This window comes from Pelodiscus sinensis, chromosome 18 (assembly GCF_049634645.1).
Source record: "Pelodiscus sinensis isolate JC-2024 chromosome 18, ASM4963464v1, whole genome shotgun sequence".
NCBI lineage: Eukaryota > Metazoa > Chordata > Testudines > Trionychidae > Pelodiscus > Pelodiscus sinensis.
Window position 1 is genome coordinate 25856 of NC_134728.1, and position 16523 is coordinate 42378.

Consider the following 16523-nt stretch of genomic DNA (forward strand, 5'->3'; position numbering starts at 1 on the left):
TGGGGGGGGTCTCGGCTTCTAAACCCCCCAGCCTGTTGCTGAGGCTGCTTCCTCCATGCTCCCAGACAGAAACGAAACTAACTCTCCTCCAGCCCTGCCCCCCAGCCAGGGGCAGCATCCACCTTCCTTTGTTTCTCCCCATGGGGGGTAGCTGGTCAGACAGGTTTGGAGCCCCCTTTGCATAATGACCAGACAGCAGAGGTCGCCACAGCCCTAGCAAGGCCCCCCCACTACATCACCCCCCATGAGGAGTGGGGGGTGCTGGTGCTGGGCTGCCTAGGGCACCAGCGCCGATAGCATTGAACAGCCCTGGGGAGAGTGATGTAATCTCCTGTTGAACAGGCCCAAGAGGCTACTATTGAGGGGAATGTGGATAATGCTGGTTATTGAACGTTGTCTTGGGTTTTCTTTGTCTGTTGACTTCACTGGGGCACTGCTCCAGGGCTGCGAGGTCTGGCCCCTAGATGCAGGCGTTAGTCGACGTGCCTCACAGCCTGCACACGTCAGTCGACGTGCCTCACAGCCTGCACACGTCAGTCTGGGAGCAGAAGTCAGGCATGTAAACGGGATTGCGGAAGCACCGTTGGATGGATGACAGTGGCAGGAGAAGGCCCTGTGAATAGCACCAGCTCTTACAGCAGAACGGCCACAGCCACTGTCCAGAAGATTTCAACCCGTTACAGGGAGAGTCTAGGCAAGAGCTGCTGGGCATAACAGGCAGAAACAGGCAGTCATCCATGTGGACGAAGGATAACCTTGAAAGGGACTCCGGGGATTACGTTCGCGTAGCCGGCTGCTGCTCGCTCAGCTGCAGCCCGAAACACCGAGGACTGTATTCTGCATCAGAAGGAGCATTGCAAAGCAGGCAAGACATGGTATAAAGTCCTGGCTGACAGGCCCCTCCTGGATTCCTGCATCCAGTTCAGGGCACATCATCACCCCAGGGAATCCCACGTTCAGGAGAAGAGCTGCTGAACTGATCAATCTATGCAGAGTTAGTTCTGAGCACAGGCTGGCGATAAGAAGGCAGTGGTGGGCAACCTATAGCCTGTTGGGTTCTGGGGGAGGCCCGACATCTTGTGTACTGTTGCCCATGCAGGGTTGCCATATTTTGCTGGTTTCCATCCACATGGGATTTTTTTCCTACTGCTATTACAAAAGTGGCATGTGTGTAGATCAAGGGCACATGGAGTGAGGTACGTCCGATTGCTCACATCAATCCAGTCCCAGCACTGCTGCGGTTCTCTTGGCACCCTGTGCGTTCTAGGTGGGCAAGCAGGAGACCGACTTGGTTACGACAGTCCTGCAGCCCCCTCCCGCGGCCACTGTCTAGCCTTGGTTGCCCATGGCTGTGCCAGGGTGTGGGAAGGAGAATGTGATAGTGTTTCAGCACCTTCCAAGTACTCGGGTGAGGACGGGGGTCTCCTGGAGATACCTGCCATTAGGAATGCCAAAGAAATGATACGTGCAGTAAACATGCACCGAGAGCTTTTGCTCTTTCCAAGCCTCAGCCCGGGGCAGCACTAACAGAATCCATCCGACTGGGCCTCAAGGGAAGCGGACAATGGTACGAGTGCCTCTCAGTCCTCAGATGGGATCAGTATCCTAATCTGTGCATGACCCAGTGCAAGACAGTATGGTTCTTGCTGCTTCAGAAGAAGTTCCCTGCAGGAGCATTGGAGGTCTGAAGCCAGGCCTGTCTGTTGGACTCAGGTGGGTCTAGTCTATACGACCCGTTCTCTGCCCTCACCAATGGCCTTAGGTATTGATGGGTCTCAGTCCCTCTACTTTCCTCCTGAGGGCTCTTTGCTTTGCCTTCCAGGGCAATTTCTAAACATGACCAAGTGCTGATTATACCCTTCTGTGTGGGCAGGGACAGATACCTGGAGCTGGCTCCTTGAAACATTGAATTAGACTTAAACATGGGAGGTGCTTCTAGATCACCGTGCGCTGCTTCCTCCCACGCTTGAACCAGCTCCACCTGGGTGTGACTTTAAATTGCAGACTGGCTCCACTCTGGGCACTCAGACCCAGCTCTGGCAGTACCATGAAGTCAGGGGGCCTCTTTCTCCTCCTGGGGCTCGTCACCCTCTGGACAGCACTACAGGGGGCACCTACAGAAAGTGAGTATAGGGAGCGCAGGGCCTAGAGGGGAGCCCTAGGGGAGGGGGCATGGGCAGTGGGAGTGGGGGCTTGGAAATACCAGACACGTTAGGGAGTGGGTTGGTTTGTCTCCTCAGTGACCCGATTCAGGGGCCAGTAGAAACACATCTCCACTGTGGGTGGCACAGGGACAGGGCTGCCATTCCCTCGGAGCAGCAGACGGAATTACAGACCATCTGGACCGGCCAGACTCTGCAATTCATGTGTTGCTGAGGGGCAGGCGTTGGAGGGGCAGGCTGGCAGCTCTGGACTGCTTTAGCTGGAGACTTATCGTCTAAATATTAGGTGCCCAACCTCTGCACGACAGCATCCCAATGACACCTTGATTTCCTTGTGGGGGATGATGGTGTAGAAACTCTTAATATCCATGGTAAAAAGAAGACAATCATTGAATTTGTTAAATTCTTTGAAATCTTAAAGAATTTGTAGAAAAGGTCCTTCACTTACGTAGATAAAGATTCAACAAGAGGTTGAAATGTATTCGAAATTTGGAAATTATTTCTGTTGGGTACGAACAAGCAGACACTATAGGTTCTAGGTAAGCTGTAAACTGCATAATCCTCTTGAAGCACTTAGATGTAACTTGCATGATGGTAAGTTTGCAGTGATTGTATGTATGTATGTGTGTGTGTGTGTGTGTGTGTGTGTGTGTATAAATATATATATGTACACAGATCTTTTCAGTGTGTAATTTACAATACCTTGGAAAGGTAAACCACAATGTTATTTCTTACCTTGCATGTTACAGTTTTTGACTCAGTGGGACTTTTGGCAATCCTTGTTTTCAACGATCCTCTTAAAATCTGGCTTGTGTTCGGTTGAGGCCATCGAAGTAATTCCCTCACGTGTGTGTTAGAACAGATCGATGCTTCGATTTCACACGTTTCAATGTAGAAAAAACTGACTCACAAAGGTATGTTGATCCAAACATTGACAGTAGTCTGAGCGCAGCCTGTTTAATATTGTGGTTTTTTCCCATCGGTTCAGTTTTCCAGAATTCAAGTGTTCTTTCCTTTAGAAAAGACTTCAATCTATCGTCTTCTGACAGTTCAGTCAGCTCAATCTGAGAAGTTGCTTCATCTGTGACCAACAGGGCTTTCAAACAGTCAGACTCCGCAGTGAAATGGTCGACCAGGAATGAAATCTGTGGCCTTTTCAATTGTAGATCATAGAATCTTTCTACACAACTATCCTGAAGTTTTTCAACAATGTTGCATACTGTGCTGTGCTTTTTTTCCAGGCCTCAGCTGCTTGTTGACCGCATTTAACAACGAGGGAAAATGTGTCAGTTCCTGCCTTTGAAGTTGTGCCTTGAATAGCTTGAGTTTATTGGCAAACACAAATACACTTTGCACCAGGTCAGGCAGCATCTTTAATTTCCTTTGTAGTAGGTCAGGTTAAGTCTGTCCAGATGACCCAGTGTGTCCACCAGAAACGCCAAATCTAAAACCCAATGTGGGTCTGAGAGTTTGCGATATTCCTTATGCTTCTCTACCATGAACAGTTTCACGGCATCCAAAAGTTTAAAAAAACCGAAACAGCACTTTGCCTTTCAAAAGCCATCTTACAGTACAGTGCAGTGGCAAGTCTCCTGGAAGACCTTGGTTGAGCTCCGCAATGAGATTCTTGCATTCTGTGGTTAAGAGCATGTATACGAATTTAACTGACCATTTCTAGGACGGGTTTTGTTACATGGTCTAAATTCAGGTTTTTAGACACCAGTTGCTCCCGATGGATGATGCAGTGAAATGTCCAGTACTCAGGAAACCTGTCGTCAGCTCTACATAGCCCCACAAGTCCATTCACAGATCCAAGTTATTTACTTGCTCCCATAACACAAGAACTAGGAGTCACCAAATGAAATTAATAGATAGCAGTTTAAAAACAAACAAAAAGAAAGTATTGCTTCACACAACCCAGAGTCAACCTGTGGAACTCCTTGCCAGAGGAGGTTGTGAAGACCAGGACTTTAACAGGGTTCCAACCCCCCACCCCCCAAAAATAAAAACTAGATAAATTCAGAGGATAGAATCATAGGGCTGGAAGAGACCTCAGGAGGTCATCGAGTCCAGCCCCCTGCCCAAAGCAAGACCAATCCCAACTATCTTTGTCGAGCCGAGTGTGGCGCAGTGGGGGGTGTCTGCTCTGTGACCCGGGTCCCCCTGCGCTGGGATGGGAGATTCTCACTGACTCTCACAAATGTGGATTAACCCAGACACCCAGGCTCAGCCTCCCAGGGAGGGAGACAAAGGAAGGAGGGCGAGACCAGCACCTGGCTGGGGGCAGGGCTGGAAGAGAGGTTTTTTTTAGTTTCTGTCTGGTATCATGGGGGGAAGCAGCCTAAGCAAGGGGCTGGGATTTAGGGGCCCAGGCTCCCCCATCTCAAGGGGGCTGAGGCATCCTAGCCCAGCTCTGTGACCAGATTCCATCTGTGCTGTGCTGTATCCTGGAGAAGCAATAAACTCCCTCTGTTCTACCGGCTGGTGGAGTCTGTTCGTGCCACTTCGGGGTGCAGGAGTTGGGGGACCCCGACTCGCTGTCACACCGAGACTTAAAAACTTCTAGGGATGAAGATTCCACCACCTCCCTAGGGAACCCATCCCAGTGCCTCAACATCCTCCTAGGGAAATCATTTCTTCTAATATCCTAGGAACCTCCCTCACTGCAACGTGAGCCCATTGCTCCTTGTTCTGCATCCGTCACTACTGAGAACAGCCTCTCTCCAGCCTCTTTGGACCCTCCCTTCAGGAAGATGAAGGCTGCTCTCAAATCCCCCCTCACTCTTCGCTTCTGCGGACTAAATAAGCCCAAATCCCTCAGCCTCTCCTCGTCGGTCATGTGCTCCAGCCTCATAATTATTCTGGTTGCCCCCCGCTGGACTCTCTGTAGCGCGTCCACATCCCTCTGTAATGAGAGGCCCAGCATTGGACGCAATACTCCAGATGGGTCCATCGATGGCTGCTAGCCAGGAGGAGTAGGGATGGTGTCCATAGACTGTTTGGGAAGGTGACAGGATTCCCTGTTCTGTTCATTCCCTTTGGGGGGCACCTGGCATTGGCCGCTGTGGGCGACAGGACCCTGGGCTGGATGGTTCTTTGGTCTGACCCAGTGTGTTCTCCACCAGAAGTGGTAGGAGTCTGACGCTGAGGCCTCTGAGACTGGAGACCGTGGCGGAACTGAGGTTCACGTCATTGAGCGCTTGGGGGGTGCCGAGACTCTCCACCTGAATGGGCTGGTGCGGAAGGATGTGGAGAGGGAGCATGGCTGGACACCATTGCTGGCCTCACTCTACTGCACTTGCGGGGGGTGGTCCTGCCAGTTCTGGAGGTTCCTGCCACTGCCTAGAGGGCAAGAGTGTCACTGGAAGGGGCAGCAGGTCCTAAGTGGTTTCAAACTCTTCCAGTGCTGAAGGAAGTGGCAGCTGCTGGCTCCTTGGGACCGGTGAATGGGGGGGGGGGTCCAAACTCAACTGCCTTGTCTGGACAGGAGTCAACGTGGCCCTAACGGGATCTCAAACTGGCCCACCAGGATCTCACTTCCTTAGATTTGGCTGGAAGTGACCAACAGCCCAGCTGCTTCTTTTTTTTTCCTGGGGCACCAGCGACTGAGACCAGAGCTTGCTCCCCACCAGGCCTCAGGAGGCGCCATGCTGGTGCTAAGCATCTCGGGACAAGTCTTTTCTCAGCACTGACCTTGATGATGGAGCCAGAGTGCTCTGTGCCAATGGGAAAATACTAGGAGCCAAGTCCCCTGGACGAAGGTCAGAATGGGGGCTGTGCCAGGGTCAGGCCAGAGGGGTACAGGAGAGTAGTAAAAGGGAAGTATATTAACCCTAGACTGAGTGGCTACGTCTAGACTGGCAGGATTTCCCAGAAATGCTTTTAACGGAAAAGTTTTCCGTTAAAAGCATTTCCGGAACAGAGCGTCTAGATTGTCTCGGACGCTTTTCTGCTAAAGCACTTTTTGTGGAAATGTGTCTGTGCCAATCTAGACGCGCTTTTCCGCAAAAAAGCCCCAATCGCCATTTTCGCCATCGGGGCTTTTTTGCGGAAAACAAATCTGAGCTGTCTACACTGGCCCTTTTGTGCAAAAGGACTTTTGCCTGAACGGGAGCAGAATAGTATTTCCGCAAGAAGCACTGATTTCAGACAGTAGGAAGTCAGTGCTTTTGTGGAAATTCAAGTGGCCGGTATAGACAGCTGGCAAGTTTTCCGGAAAAGCGGCTGATTTTCCAGAAAAACTGGCCAGTCTAGACACAGCCAAGAAGTCTCTGTCCTCAGGGTAAACTAACAAAGCCTAATTCAGAACCAGCAGGAACTTTCCAGAACCAATTGGGGCAATTAAGTCATCTGGAGCCAATTAGGATGTTTACAGAGTCAAGTGAATCAGACTATTTAGACCACCTGGGGCCAATGAAGAATCAGTTGAGACCAGTTAAAAAGGGCTCCTCTTCAGTTAGCGTGCAAGGAGTCTGAGGAGAGTCCGGAAGAGAAAGTGCAAGCAGGTACCAGGAGGAAGAACGTGTGGTAAGGTTGTTGCTGGGGAAGGCGGTGGAGAAGTGGCCCAAGGATCGTAGCTGTCACACAGCGGTTACCAGAGACATTACAGACAGCTGCTATCACAGGGTCTCTGGACTGGAGCTCAGCATAGAGGTTGGGCCCCGGGTTCCCTCCTCCCCAACACCAAGTCCCCATTCCAGCACTACAGAGACTGGCTTTGGTACAAGTGCATGTCCTACCCTGTATCACTAGGAGGAGCCACCGAGCCTATTTCCCTCTTTTCCCTGTGCTGGCCACGGATGAGAGTAGCTCAGCAAAACAGCAAGTCAGTGTCTAAACTGAGGGCTGCTGGGATCCTCTGAGCCAAGTAATCCACCTGAAAGTGTGGGACTTAAGAACATCAGAGCGGCCAGACGGGGTCAGACCAAAGGTCCATCCAGCCCAGCGTCCTGTCTGCCCACAGCGGCCAGCGCCAGGTGCCCCAGAGGGAGGGAACCGAACGGGTAATGACCAAGCCACCTCTCTCCTGCCATCCAACTCCACCCTCTGACACACAGCGCTAGGGACCGTTCCTACCCATCCTGGCTAACAGCCATTAATGGACTTAATCTCCATGAATTTAGAGACCAATCAAGACTAAGGAGGAGCTTTGTCACAGGGTGTAGGCTGCCTCCATGAGGATCACTTGAAGCCACTGCCCTCTATCTCTGAGAGGTCCAGGGCAGAACTTGCAGCAGGTCTTCCAGTGATCCTTTGGGTGACCCTACCAAATGCGGATCACTCTTTGGCATGTGCTTCACGCAGACCACACATTCTAAAGTCTAGCCACTAGGACATGCCACGAGCCTGGGGATCAGAAGGGGATAGAGACCCCCACAACTCTACCTACTACTTAGATAAACGACGTACAAACCAGGTGAACGTGCTTGTTAAATGAAGGGCTATGGGAAGTTCCAGTTTGCTGTCACTGATGGTAAGAAGGAACTGAGGGAGGAGCAGGTTGGCAGGGTTCTATGTTGAGTGCCATGATCCACGGGGCCTGTGGACTGACCTGACAGATGATGCTATGGGGAAGATCTTCCCACTACCATGTACAAATGCGCACACCTGATTGGAGTCAACGTGAACAAGCACTCGAAGAAAACCCCCATTTTTTCTTGCACTCAAATACCATCTAAAGGCCAGAAAATGCATGTGGGCATGGCTGAGAAAACTGGCTATCAGGGAGCCCGTCACAGCTCCCCGGTCCTAGTCTTGGTCCTGTGCTCTCCCCCATCTTGCTTAGAGCAGCTCCCTTTCTCTTCTCGGGACTGCTGGAGCACAGAGATCTCTGGTCATGCCCCTTTCTGGGCCCACAATACCACCTAGGAGAAGGGATATAGAAATTCCTCGAGGTGGAGATCCAGCAATTTCTGTGCCTGGGTTGAGCCTCCCTGGTCTGGTATTCTTGGGACCTGACCAGTCCCGAACCAGGGAATTTGCTGAACCAAGGGAGGTCAATGCTGGCCCCCAGGGTGTTGGGGCTCACTCCCAGCCAACAGCTCTGGGGTGCAGCGGCTCTGCTCCTGGCTGCCAGCCCTTAGGGGATGGGGCTCCACTGTTCCCTACTCCTGCAATGTTCCTGGTCCCAGCCCATCAGGTTTTCCCTGTGAGTGCTCCCTCCCAGAGCATCCTGACGATGTCGGACCAGGGGTGTTGCTGAATTAGGGACATCCGGATTACAGAGGTTCAGTATGTAACACTAGGTGTATTTTTAAAAGCTCATACATGCATCCCATTGCAGAGAGATGCTCTGATGGCAGTGCCCTTTGGAATCTGTCCTCTCCAAACACCAGAATCCATCTTCCCCGCAGCCCCTTCACAGAACACGCTAATCTGGACTGTCCCTTGTTCCTGACTTGCTGAATTCTAGTTTTTAAAGTCTCTTCAGGACAAGAGGAAATTAACTCCGTGCCCCACTGAGCATTGAAGATTTCTGTCCACATCCTGCTATGGCCCTGGATTCCCACTGAAAACTCACACGGAGTTATCTTGCTCTAGGTTTCCTGTGGACTGGGAATAGAAGGCCTCCTATATGTGGAGTCCATGATCTCCTAGGAGGCGAATGGTGCCCTGTCGAAGCAGAGGGGCATGTTGAAGCAGAGGCTGAATAGTGAAGGAAAGGTCCTGGGTGGAGAGGGGCTGGAGGGCGAAAAGCAGGAACTTGGATGTACGATGGTGCCAACATGCCTGATGCAGATACAGCTGGAGCTCTACCGTATGGCGCTGTGATGACGTGGAGTCAATGGGCATGGCTCAGGTGTAATGTAGCTATAACTTGGGTCTGAATTCGGCAGCAAACTAGAAACCCTGTAGCCAATTGTGAAAACCTCCATTGCAGAATTCCCATGTGTAGTGCCGTCCGTGTAGCATTCCTTGGGTTCTTATTTCGATACTGAACTCGGTTTTACTCTGATTTTCCGTTTTCAGTGTCCCACGGACTTTTGTACCGTCACTCAGTACGTGTAGGAAGTGCACGCCCAGTAGAATACGTTGCAGGTAGACGGAGGCTTTGACAGTTGCAACAGAGATGACATGTCAGGTTTATTTTTGATCATCTAAACTGCAGTTGACACTAGGGGCCTGGGGAAAGACACTAGGGGGCCATCTACTCTCACCACCCTCTTTCGGGCAGGTTTGGACGGGGAATGGAGAGGCTTCCGTTCATCCCCCACCCCAGCCAGCAGCCCTGGACAAGCTGTCCCACTGCACTCCACGGTAGTGTCTGCCACTATCAGATGATGTCAGATAAGCACATTAATCTGATGCTTCTGCTTAAGTGACCACCCTGGAGTAGATGTGAAGATTGGAATTTAGTGTGTTCTCACTGGGACTTAGAAGGAACCTACCTCAAGATTAACAGGTACAGTTCAGATTGCTCAGCAGCAGCATTTCAAGCTCCCTGCAGACATGAGAGTGAAGCTTTTGACATTTGCTGCCTGTGTGTGAGGCAGAGTGGGCTGGTGGGAGTGGGAAGGAGGGGTCGGATGTTTGGCCTTTTCATTTCCTCTGAAGCAGCGCAGCCTCCTGCTAGGAAAGGCCTTACTAACTAACTCGCACAGAAGGCAGGAGGAGAAAAGATCACCTACATCCAGGAAGTCTTGGGCTGCAGGGGTCTGATCCCCTCGAGCCAGCGAAGAACCAACCTGCCTCCATGAGCTCAGCACATTCATGCCACAAGCACGGGATGCCCTGAAGGAGACTTGAGCAAAGACCTGGGAGTTTGATGCTTGTCCTTCCTGGCGGCTAAAAGAGGCCACAAGTCACAGGTGCCTCTCCTGACTGAAGCAGCTAGTGCCTCCTGTACAGAGGAATTCTCCCCTCCCCCTTGCAAAGTCACAAGAGTCCAGCTGGCACTAAAGAAACCTCGTGGATGTTAAGCTCTCTCAAGGCAGCGCCTCCAAGTCACAGTTCCTGCTGTCTTGGATGGTCTAGGAGACTCCTTGCCATCTTTACAGATGAGGACTGGGTCTCAACCTCACTTCAGTGTGTCCAAATGGGTATTTCCTATAACATTTATATGAATCTGCTATACATCCGTTTCCCCCACATGCTGCATTGTTACCAAGTAAGGGGGAAAGGATTGTCTGCTCCCCGTGCAAGCTAAAAACATACATAGGAAAGTTGTCTCGCTCTCTGGGCCTCAGTGCCCAGATCAGTGGAGTACTGAAGAAAACAGTGGAAAATGCAGTTACCAAGTCATAGACACCTGGCGATCAATGATGCAGAGGGATATAGAGTTCTCCATCTCTCATCAGGAAAGCTGAGCACAATTCCAGAGCTGGAGAATGAAGGACTGCAGAGATGTGAGGCAGGGGATAAAAGTTGGCAGCTGCAAGCAGTTGGGGCTCTCCTCTAGAGTCTGGCCAATGGGCCAAACAGAGACAGTCAAGGTTTGAGCAACAGGTGTCAATTGCATTGCTAACTGCACTTCTGAAAGGTGTTCTGATAACATGGGGATGGGTGCAGTGTAAGAACCTGACTAGAATAGAATTGGGTACCGTCTGTGTCACTACATAGTGTCTATCCCAGTGAAGAGGCAGTGCCGATACCCTATAGACAGGTTGCTGCAGCATGAAGAAGGTATATAGGGTGGATTGGGAGCAGACATGTGCCAGGCATATTTGGGTCTCTAACTTTCCTGTTTTCTCTGCTATTTTTAGAAATCCCTGGCACAGCTTCTCCTGTCCATGGCAATGACCCAGGGAAGCACACATCAGAAGCTGAGCTGAAAGAAAAACCTGTATTGGGGGTGTCTGGAGCAGAACCTGTGTCGAGTGCAAATCCTGTACCCAGTGAAATACCTGTGACTGCTGTAAAATCTGGATCTGATGAGCATCCTGTGTCTGGTGGAGAAGATGATGATGCCTATGGTGGGAGTGAGGAAGACTCTTTCCTGAGGGATAATGGCTTGGATGGGAATGACAGTTTCATCGGAGGAGATATTTCTGACCCAAGGAATAGTGACTTTCCTTGGGCTGATGACTTTGCTGGGGGAGATGAATCTGATATGAGGAATGGTGATTTTCCTGGGACTGATGACTTTGTCAGGGGAAATGAATCTGAAGTAAGCAATGGTGACGTTGCCGGGGCCGATGGCGTAGCCGAGGGAGATGATGGTGCTGACCTGAAGAAGGACGTCTGTGCCGAGGGAGATGATGACACTAAAATAAATGAGGATGACATTGCCGAGGGAGATGACACTGACCTGAGTGAGGATGACTTTGCTGAGGAAGATGATGGTGCTGACCCGAATGAGGATGACTTTGCTGAAGGAGAGGATGAGGATGACTTTTCTGAGGGAGATGATGACACTGACCTGAGGGACTAGGGATCTGATGATGTTGACTCGACAGATAAGTTTGCCAGGGGAGTTGACTTTGATGGGGCTGATGACCTCGATGGGGGAGATGATGATTCTTCCCTGAGGAATAGAAGCTCTGTTGGGACTGATGGTTGTGCTAAGTGAGATGATTATGAGTTAAGGGATGGTGACACTAAAGCAGCTGATGGTGAGGAAACCTTCTGATATAAGATCGACCTGCAAACATGTTCCTAACGACAGCAGCCTTTCTTTCCTCTTTGATGTTTTCCAGCTTTCCCTTCTCTTTTATTGGTGGTTGACTGGCAACATACTGCTTCATCAAATGACGGGGTTACTGCCCAGCGACTGGTCTTTGGATAAAGGAAACCAGTGTTCAGGGGTCTGTGTAGGGTGCAAAGGGACAGTAGGGTTCTCTCTCTAGGTTCTTACTCTAAGCTCATCACCATAGTATCTGAGTACTTTGATTCAGTTTCCAGATACTTTTTTTCTTGATACATTTTTTTTCTTATTACATCTTTCCAGATGGGTTAGCCTGGGCCTTCACATTGATGTTATCCACTCCTAGCAGTGTTCCAGGTTCAGGCCAAATTCTTCTGAAATATGTGTCCCATCGGATTGTGCACCCAGAGCCATACCCTCTGGACATCTTCAGGCTGGGTTTGGGGACAGTATTCTCATTTGGGAGATGGAATTCTGAGCGGAAGGAAAACTCCTTTAGTGAAACATTTCCCTTCTGCTGTGGCTTCCTCTGCCCCGAGACCTTCTGGCTAAGAGTAATCTGTGATGGGTTGAACCACAGAAGTCCCCTTAGGGTTATCCCCTGATGTACTGATCATGCCTCTGATGCCTGCCTTCCTGCTCTGTGGGGCTCCCCACCTCCTTGTCCTGCAGGGCCATATCCTCTGGTATCCCTCCTGACAAAACACAGAATTGGGGTTAGTGTATCCTTGCAGAGCAACACAGACACAACCAGTTCAGGAAACCCCAGAAACCAGTCTGCAAAAAGAACCAAAATCCCCAATAAATCCATATTACCCTGTATAAAAGTTTTATACAGAGAAAGCTTACAAAGTCAGCTCCTTTTATCAATGAAAGAGAGAGATGCACCATGGTTGTTCCCCCTGCAGGTAACATGTGATGGGCTGGACTAGGCCCCAACGCACCCTACAGGAGGCTAGCAGCCTTGCCGCCCCCCATCCCAGCAGGAGGAATAGAGAAGAGGTCCTCCAGACATTATAGAATGCCTGTCTCTGTGGCAGCCAATCAGGACCCAGCAGAGGAGTATAAAAGAAACTGCAGGACTGGGGCCTGCCAGTTCCCTTCAGGAGCTTGACCCAGCCAGGACTATACCCTGGGGGATCAGCACTATGGCTAGCTTCCAGTGTGAGCTGAGCCTAGATCTGGGTAAAACCCAGACCCACTGGCAAAAGACCAGCCACAAGCAGAGACTTACTAGCACCGTGGACAGGGCTAGTCAGGCCTGGTTCCAGGACTTTGAGGGCAACCAGGTAAGGATCCTGCACAGCACCACTTGGCTGCGGTAGGGCACTCACCAGCCGGTGGGCCCGTTACGTAAGAATTATTTACACTAGGCTTGATAAGAAACAAAAATGTTTTTATTAAGTACAAAAAATAGGATTTAAGTGATTGCAAGTGAGATCAAAGTAAGTTACTAAATTAAAATGAAAAAATTGCTTAGCTAGTTCTAATCCAGTAAGAAACCTGTTACATGCAAATTCCTAACTTAAACAGCTGTTCTTATCTCAGGTAAAGAACTTCCAGTCAGAGTTGATCTTTACTCTGGCTTGGGTCTACAGCTTTTCAGAGTTCTTTAAGTATCCTCTTGGGCCAGGTAGTTTCAAAGGCCAACTGAAGACCAAAGGTGATGGCTTCTCGTTGCTTAAACACACTTTTTCCCAGGGTGGGAACCCTTTGTTCAATATACCCCATCCTCATTGAAAAATATCAGATTCAAGATGGATTCCAATACTAGGTGGCATGGCTGCATGTCTTTCTAGGACCAACTACAGTTTAGGCTTACAGGACAAAGAAGACAATTCACATGTCCTTGGTTTGAATATGAGTCATTAGGTACCTGAATTATCACTAAGGGGCCTCTTTAGTACATTTAGAACTATAAACAGATTCACGCTTCATATTTCTAACTTCATATGCAAGAACGATAGATGCACAAAAATAGGATACACAGATACAGCAGATTACCACAGTAAATTGATGTTAAATGAACTGTTTTGCATAAAGAATCTTCATTACAAATGAGTAGTTCTGTGGCACCTTAGAGACTAACACCAAAAGCAATCATTTTTTAAAGTTACAGACTAACATGGCTACCCGTCTGAGACTTCGAGTTATGCATATTCATAAGCCAATTTTCATAAATCATAAGGGGGCTGTAACATAATCATAGCCTTTTTAGTGACTAATGCTCAGCTGGCGCCCCGTGGAGTGAATGGGCGAATGAGTCTCCAGTTACTGTGTCTCTCCGTGTTCTCGGTAAAGGCAGCACTATTGCCACTCATACCAAACAGTCGTCCCCACTGGCTGTGTCGTACAGCCCCACTCGCTAGCAGTGCAGCAGGTCACTCTAATGCTGCACTGTCCTTGTCAATGGCAGCTACAACAAAGACGCCCACATGCCTAAAGCCATGTTTTAAGACGGCCCCTCCCACTGTCTAGTCAGCTGCTCTCAAGCAATGTGGTCTGAGCACGTCAGAACGTAGGGAGCCGCAGCAGCAGTCCGGAGATTTTTCTGGACAAATTGCAGGGTTCTGCCTGGGACTAATTCTGCTGCGATAATCCACACTGAGAAGGCTCAGCACCATCTGTGGAGTCTGGAACCAGCAGCAGGTGCCACAGAGCCCCACTGAAATGCCTCGACAAACCTGGAAGACTGAAGAGAATTCCACTGAGCCTTGACCTGCTACCAACTCACTCCACTAGCTCGTCACACTCATTCCGTGCTAAGCTGCTCTCCAGGACGTAGGCCCAGGAGACAGTCCATTGCCAGAAAGCATCTTCTCTGGCCCCTCCACAGGTCTGAGTACTTACCTGTGGGAGGTTTCTAGCAAGTTCCCTCTCGTGCTGCCCCTCATGACAGGAGCATGTGTGGCTCTGGAACTCTAGAACTGGAGGTTTGGCTTTTGAAACCATTTGTGCAGCTTGGGTGGGCCTCTGCTGATCCATTCTCCTGGGGACAATGTAGCCCTGAGGTAGCATGTTGGAAGCCATACGTATGGCTGAGTTACACAGCTGTGCACATAAAAACTGAGGTCCATTTCTGGAAGGGCACGGAGAAAGGACTGTGGAGTGAGCAAGTGGCACCCGACGCCAAGATTAACTATGTGTTTTAAGTCACGTCTTTACTCAACATGCCAAAAGAGAGGCAGCATGGCCTCGTGGAGGATTGGCACTGGGTATGTCCCTCTGTGCTCTGCTTGTGTTTGTAATCTCAGCTGAGCCCATGTGTAACTGTCTGGACATTGCCTCTGGGGATAGGTTTCCCCAGGTGTGGAATGGGGACCTACCTCGTGCGGCTATGAGGAGTCACCAGTGCGGCTACCAGAAGGTAGGGGAGGAAACTGTGTAGGGCTGATTCTCCACAGTTCCCCAGCCCAACACTAGATGCAGTTGCAGGCTGCCTGTTTTCCATGCACAAACGTCGAGGACGTACCTTCAAGCTGCGCCAATGGCCAGCTGGGTGTTGACATGGCAGGCTAATCTCCATGCTTTGCATGGGCAGGCACCCTAAGGCAGCCTGCAGAGTAGGGGCACAAATGTGCAGGTGCCTAGGCTAGCAGGCCATATGCAGGAATTTCTGGTATGTGTGTGTATGTGTGCGCGTGTGTGTGTGTGTGTGTATGTGTGCGCGTGTGTATGTGTGTGTGCGTGTGTATGTGTGTGCGTGTGCGTGCGCGTATGTGTGTGCGTGTGTGCGCGTGCTTTTTTTTATAAATGTGGAATGCAATTTTTAAAAATATAGTTTAAAATATATACTTCCTACTGCTGTTTTCCCTCATAGCAATATTTAAATCTGTTTGGAATAAAAACCATCACAATTGGAATATAAGGGACCATTTCTTGTAAGGGGTTTTATTTTTAAATAGTTTTCATTTAAATTTAAAATGGTCCCTTATTTTCCAGTTAAATTCCAGTTGTGCCTAAAAACCAATTTAAAAAATAAATACTAATTTAAACTAGAATACTATTAATATAAGGAATCATCCTAGTTGCAGTGAAATTGCCTGTATACAGCCATTTCAAAATAAACCATCAGTGCTGGAAAGCTAACGCGAAAGTTTCATCAGTTTGTCTACTGTTGCTTTATATTGGCATCCTAACTGGTAGCCATCTTTGCAATGAAAAGAACAACAATCTGCTACCAAGCAGCACTAATTGCCTGTGGGACGCCTCGCAGGGCCCAATTATATCCTGTATCTTGGGTATCCAAGACATCGATCACAGTTGACTGGTTGATGTCAAGCAGATACCGGGAAGAATCACAAGGAGGAACGAGCGACAAAGGAGGACCCCTGACTTGAATGGAGAAGGTCGGGCAATCAACTGGCTATCTAAGGGGTTTGTACACAAATGCAAGAAGCCTGGGAAACAAACAGGAAGAATTAGAAGCCCTGGCCCAGTTAAAGAACTATGATTTGATTAGAATAACGGAGACTTAGTGGGATGACTCTCATGACTGGAGTCATGCAAGGGGATAAACTGTTCAGGAAGAACAGGCAGGGGAGAAAAGGAGGAGGAGTTGCACTGGATGTAAGAGAGCAGTAGGATTTCTCAAAGCTCCAGTATTTAGAGGGAGAAAAGCCTGTTGAGACTCTATAGGTTAAGTTTAGAGGTGGAAGCAACAGGGGTGATGTTGTGGTTGGTGTCTGTTATAGACCACTGGATCAGGTGGATGAGGTAGACGAGGCTTCCTTTGGACAATTGAGAGAAGCTTCCAGATCGCAGGCCCTGGTTCTCGT

The 16523-nt window shown here is 49.6% G+C and overlaps 1 protein-coding gene across 1 annotated transcript in view; it reads left to right on the forward strand.

The window, feature by feature from the left end:
- Positions 1 to 2018: 2018 nt before the first annotated feature.
- LOC102461634 (uncharacterized) overlaps positions 2019 to 16523 on the forward strand; it is a 44848-nt gene continuing 30343 nt past the window's right edge. Inside the window, exon 1 of the mRNA XM_075900776.1 lies at positions 2019 to 2123. Coding sequence (XP_075756891.1) covers positions 2048 to 2123 — 76 coding nt within the window. The 5' untranslated portion in view covers positions 2019 to 2047. The remainder of the gene's footprint in view (positions 2124 to 16523) is intronic.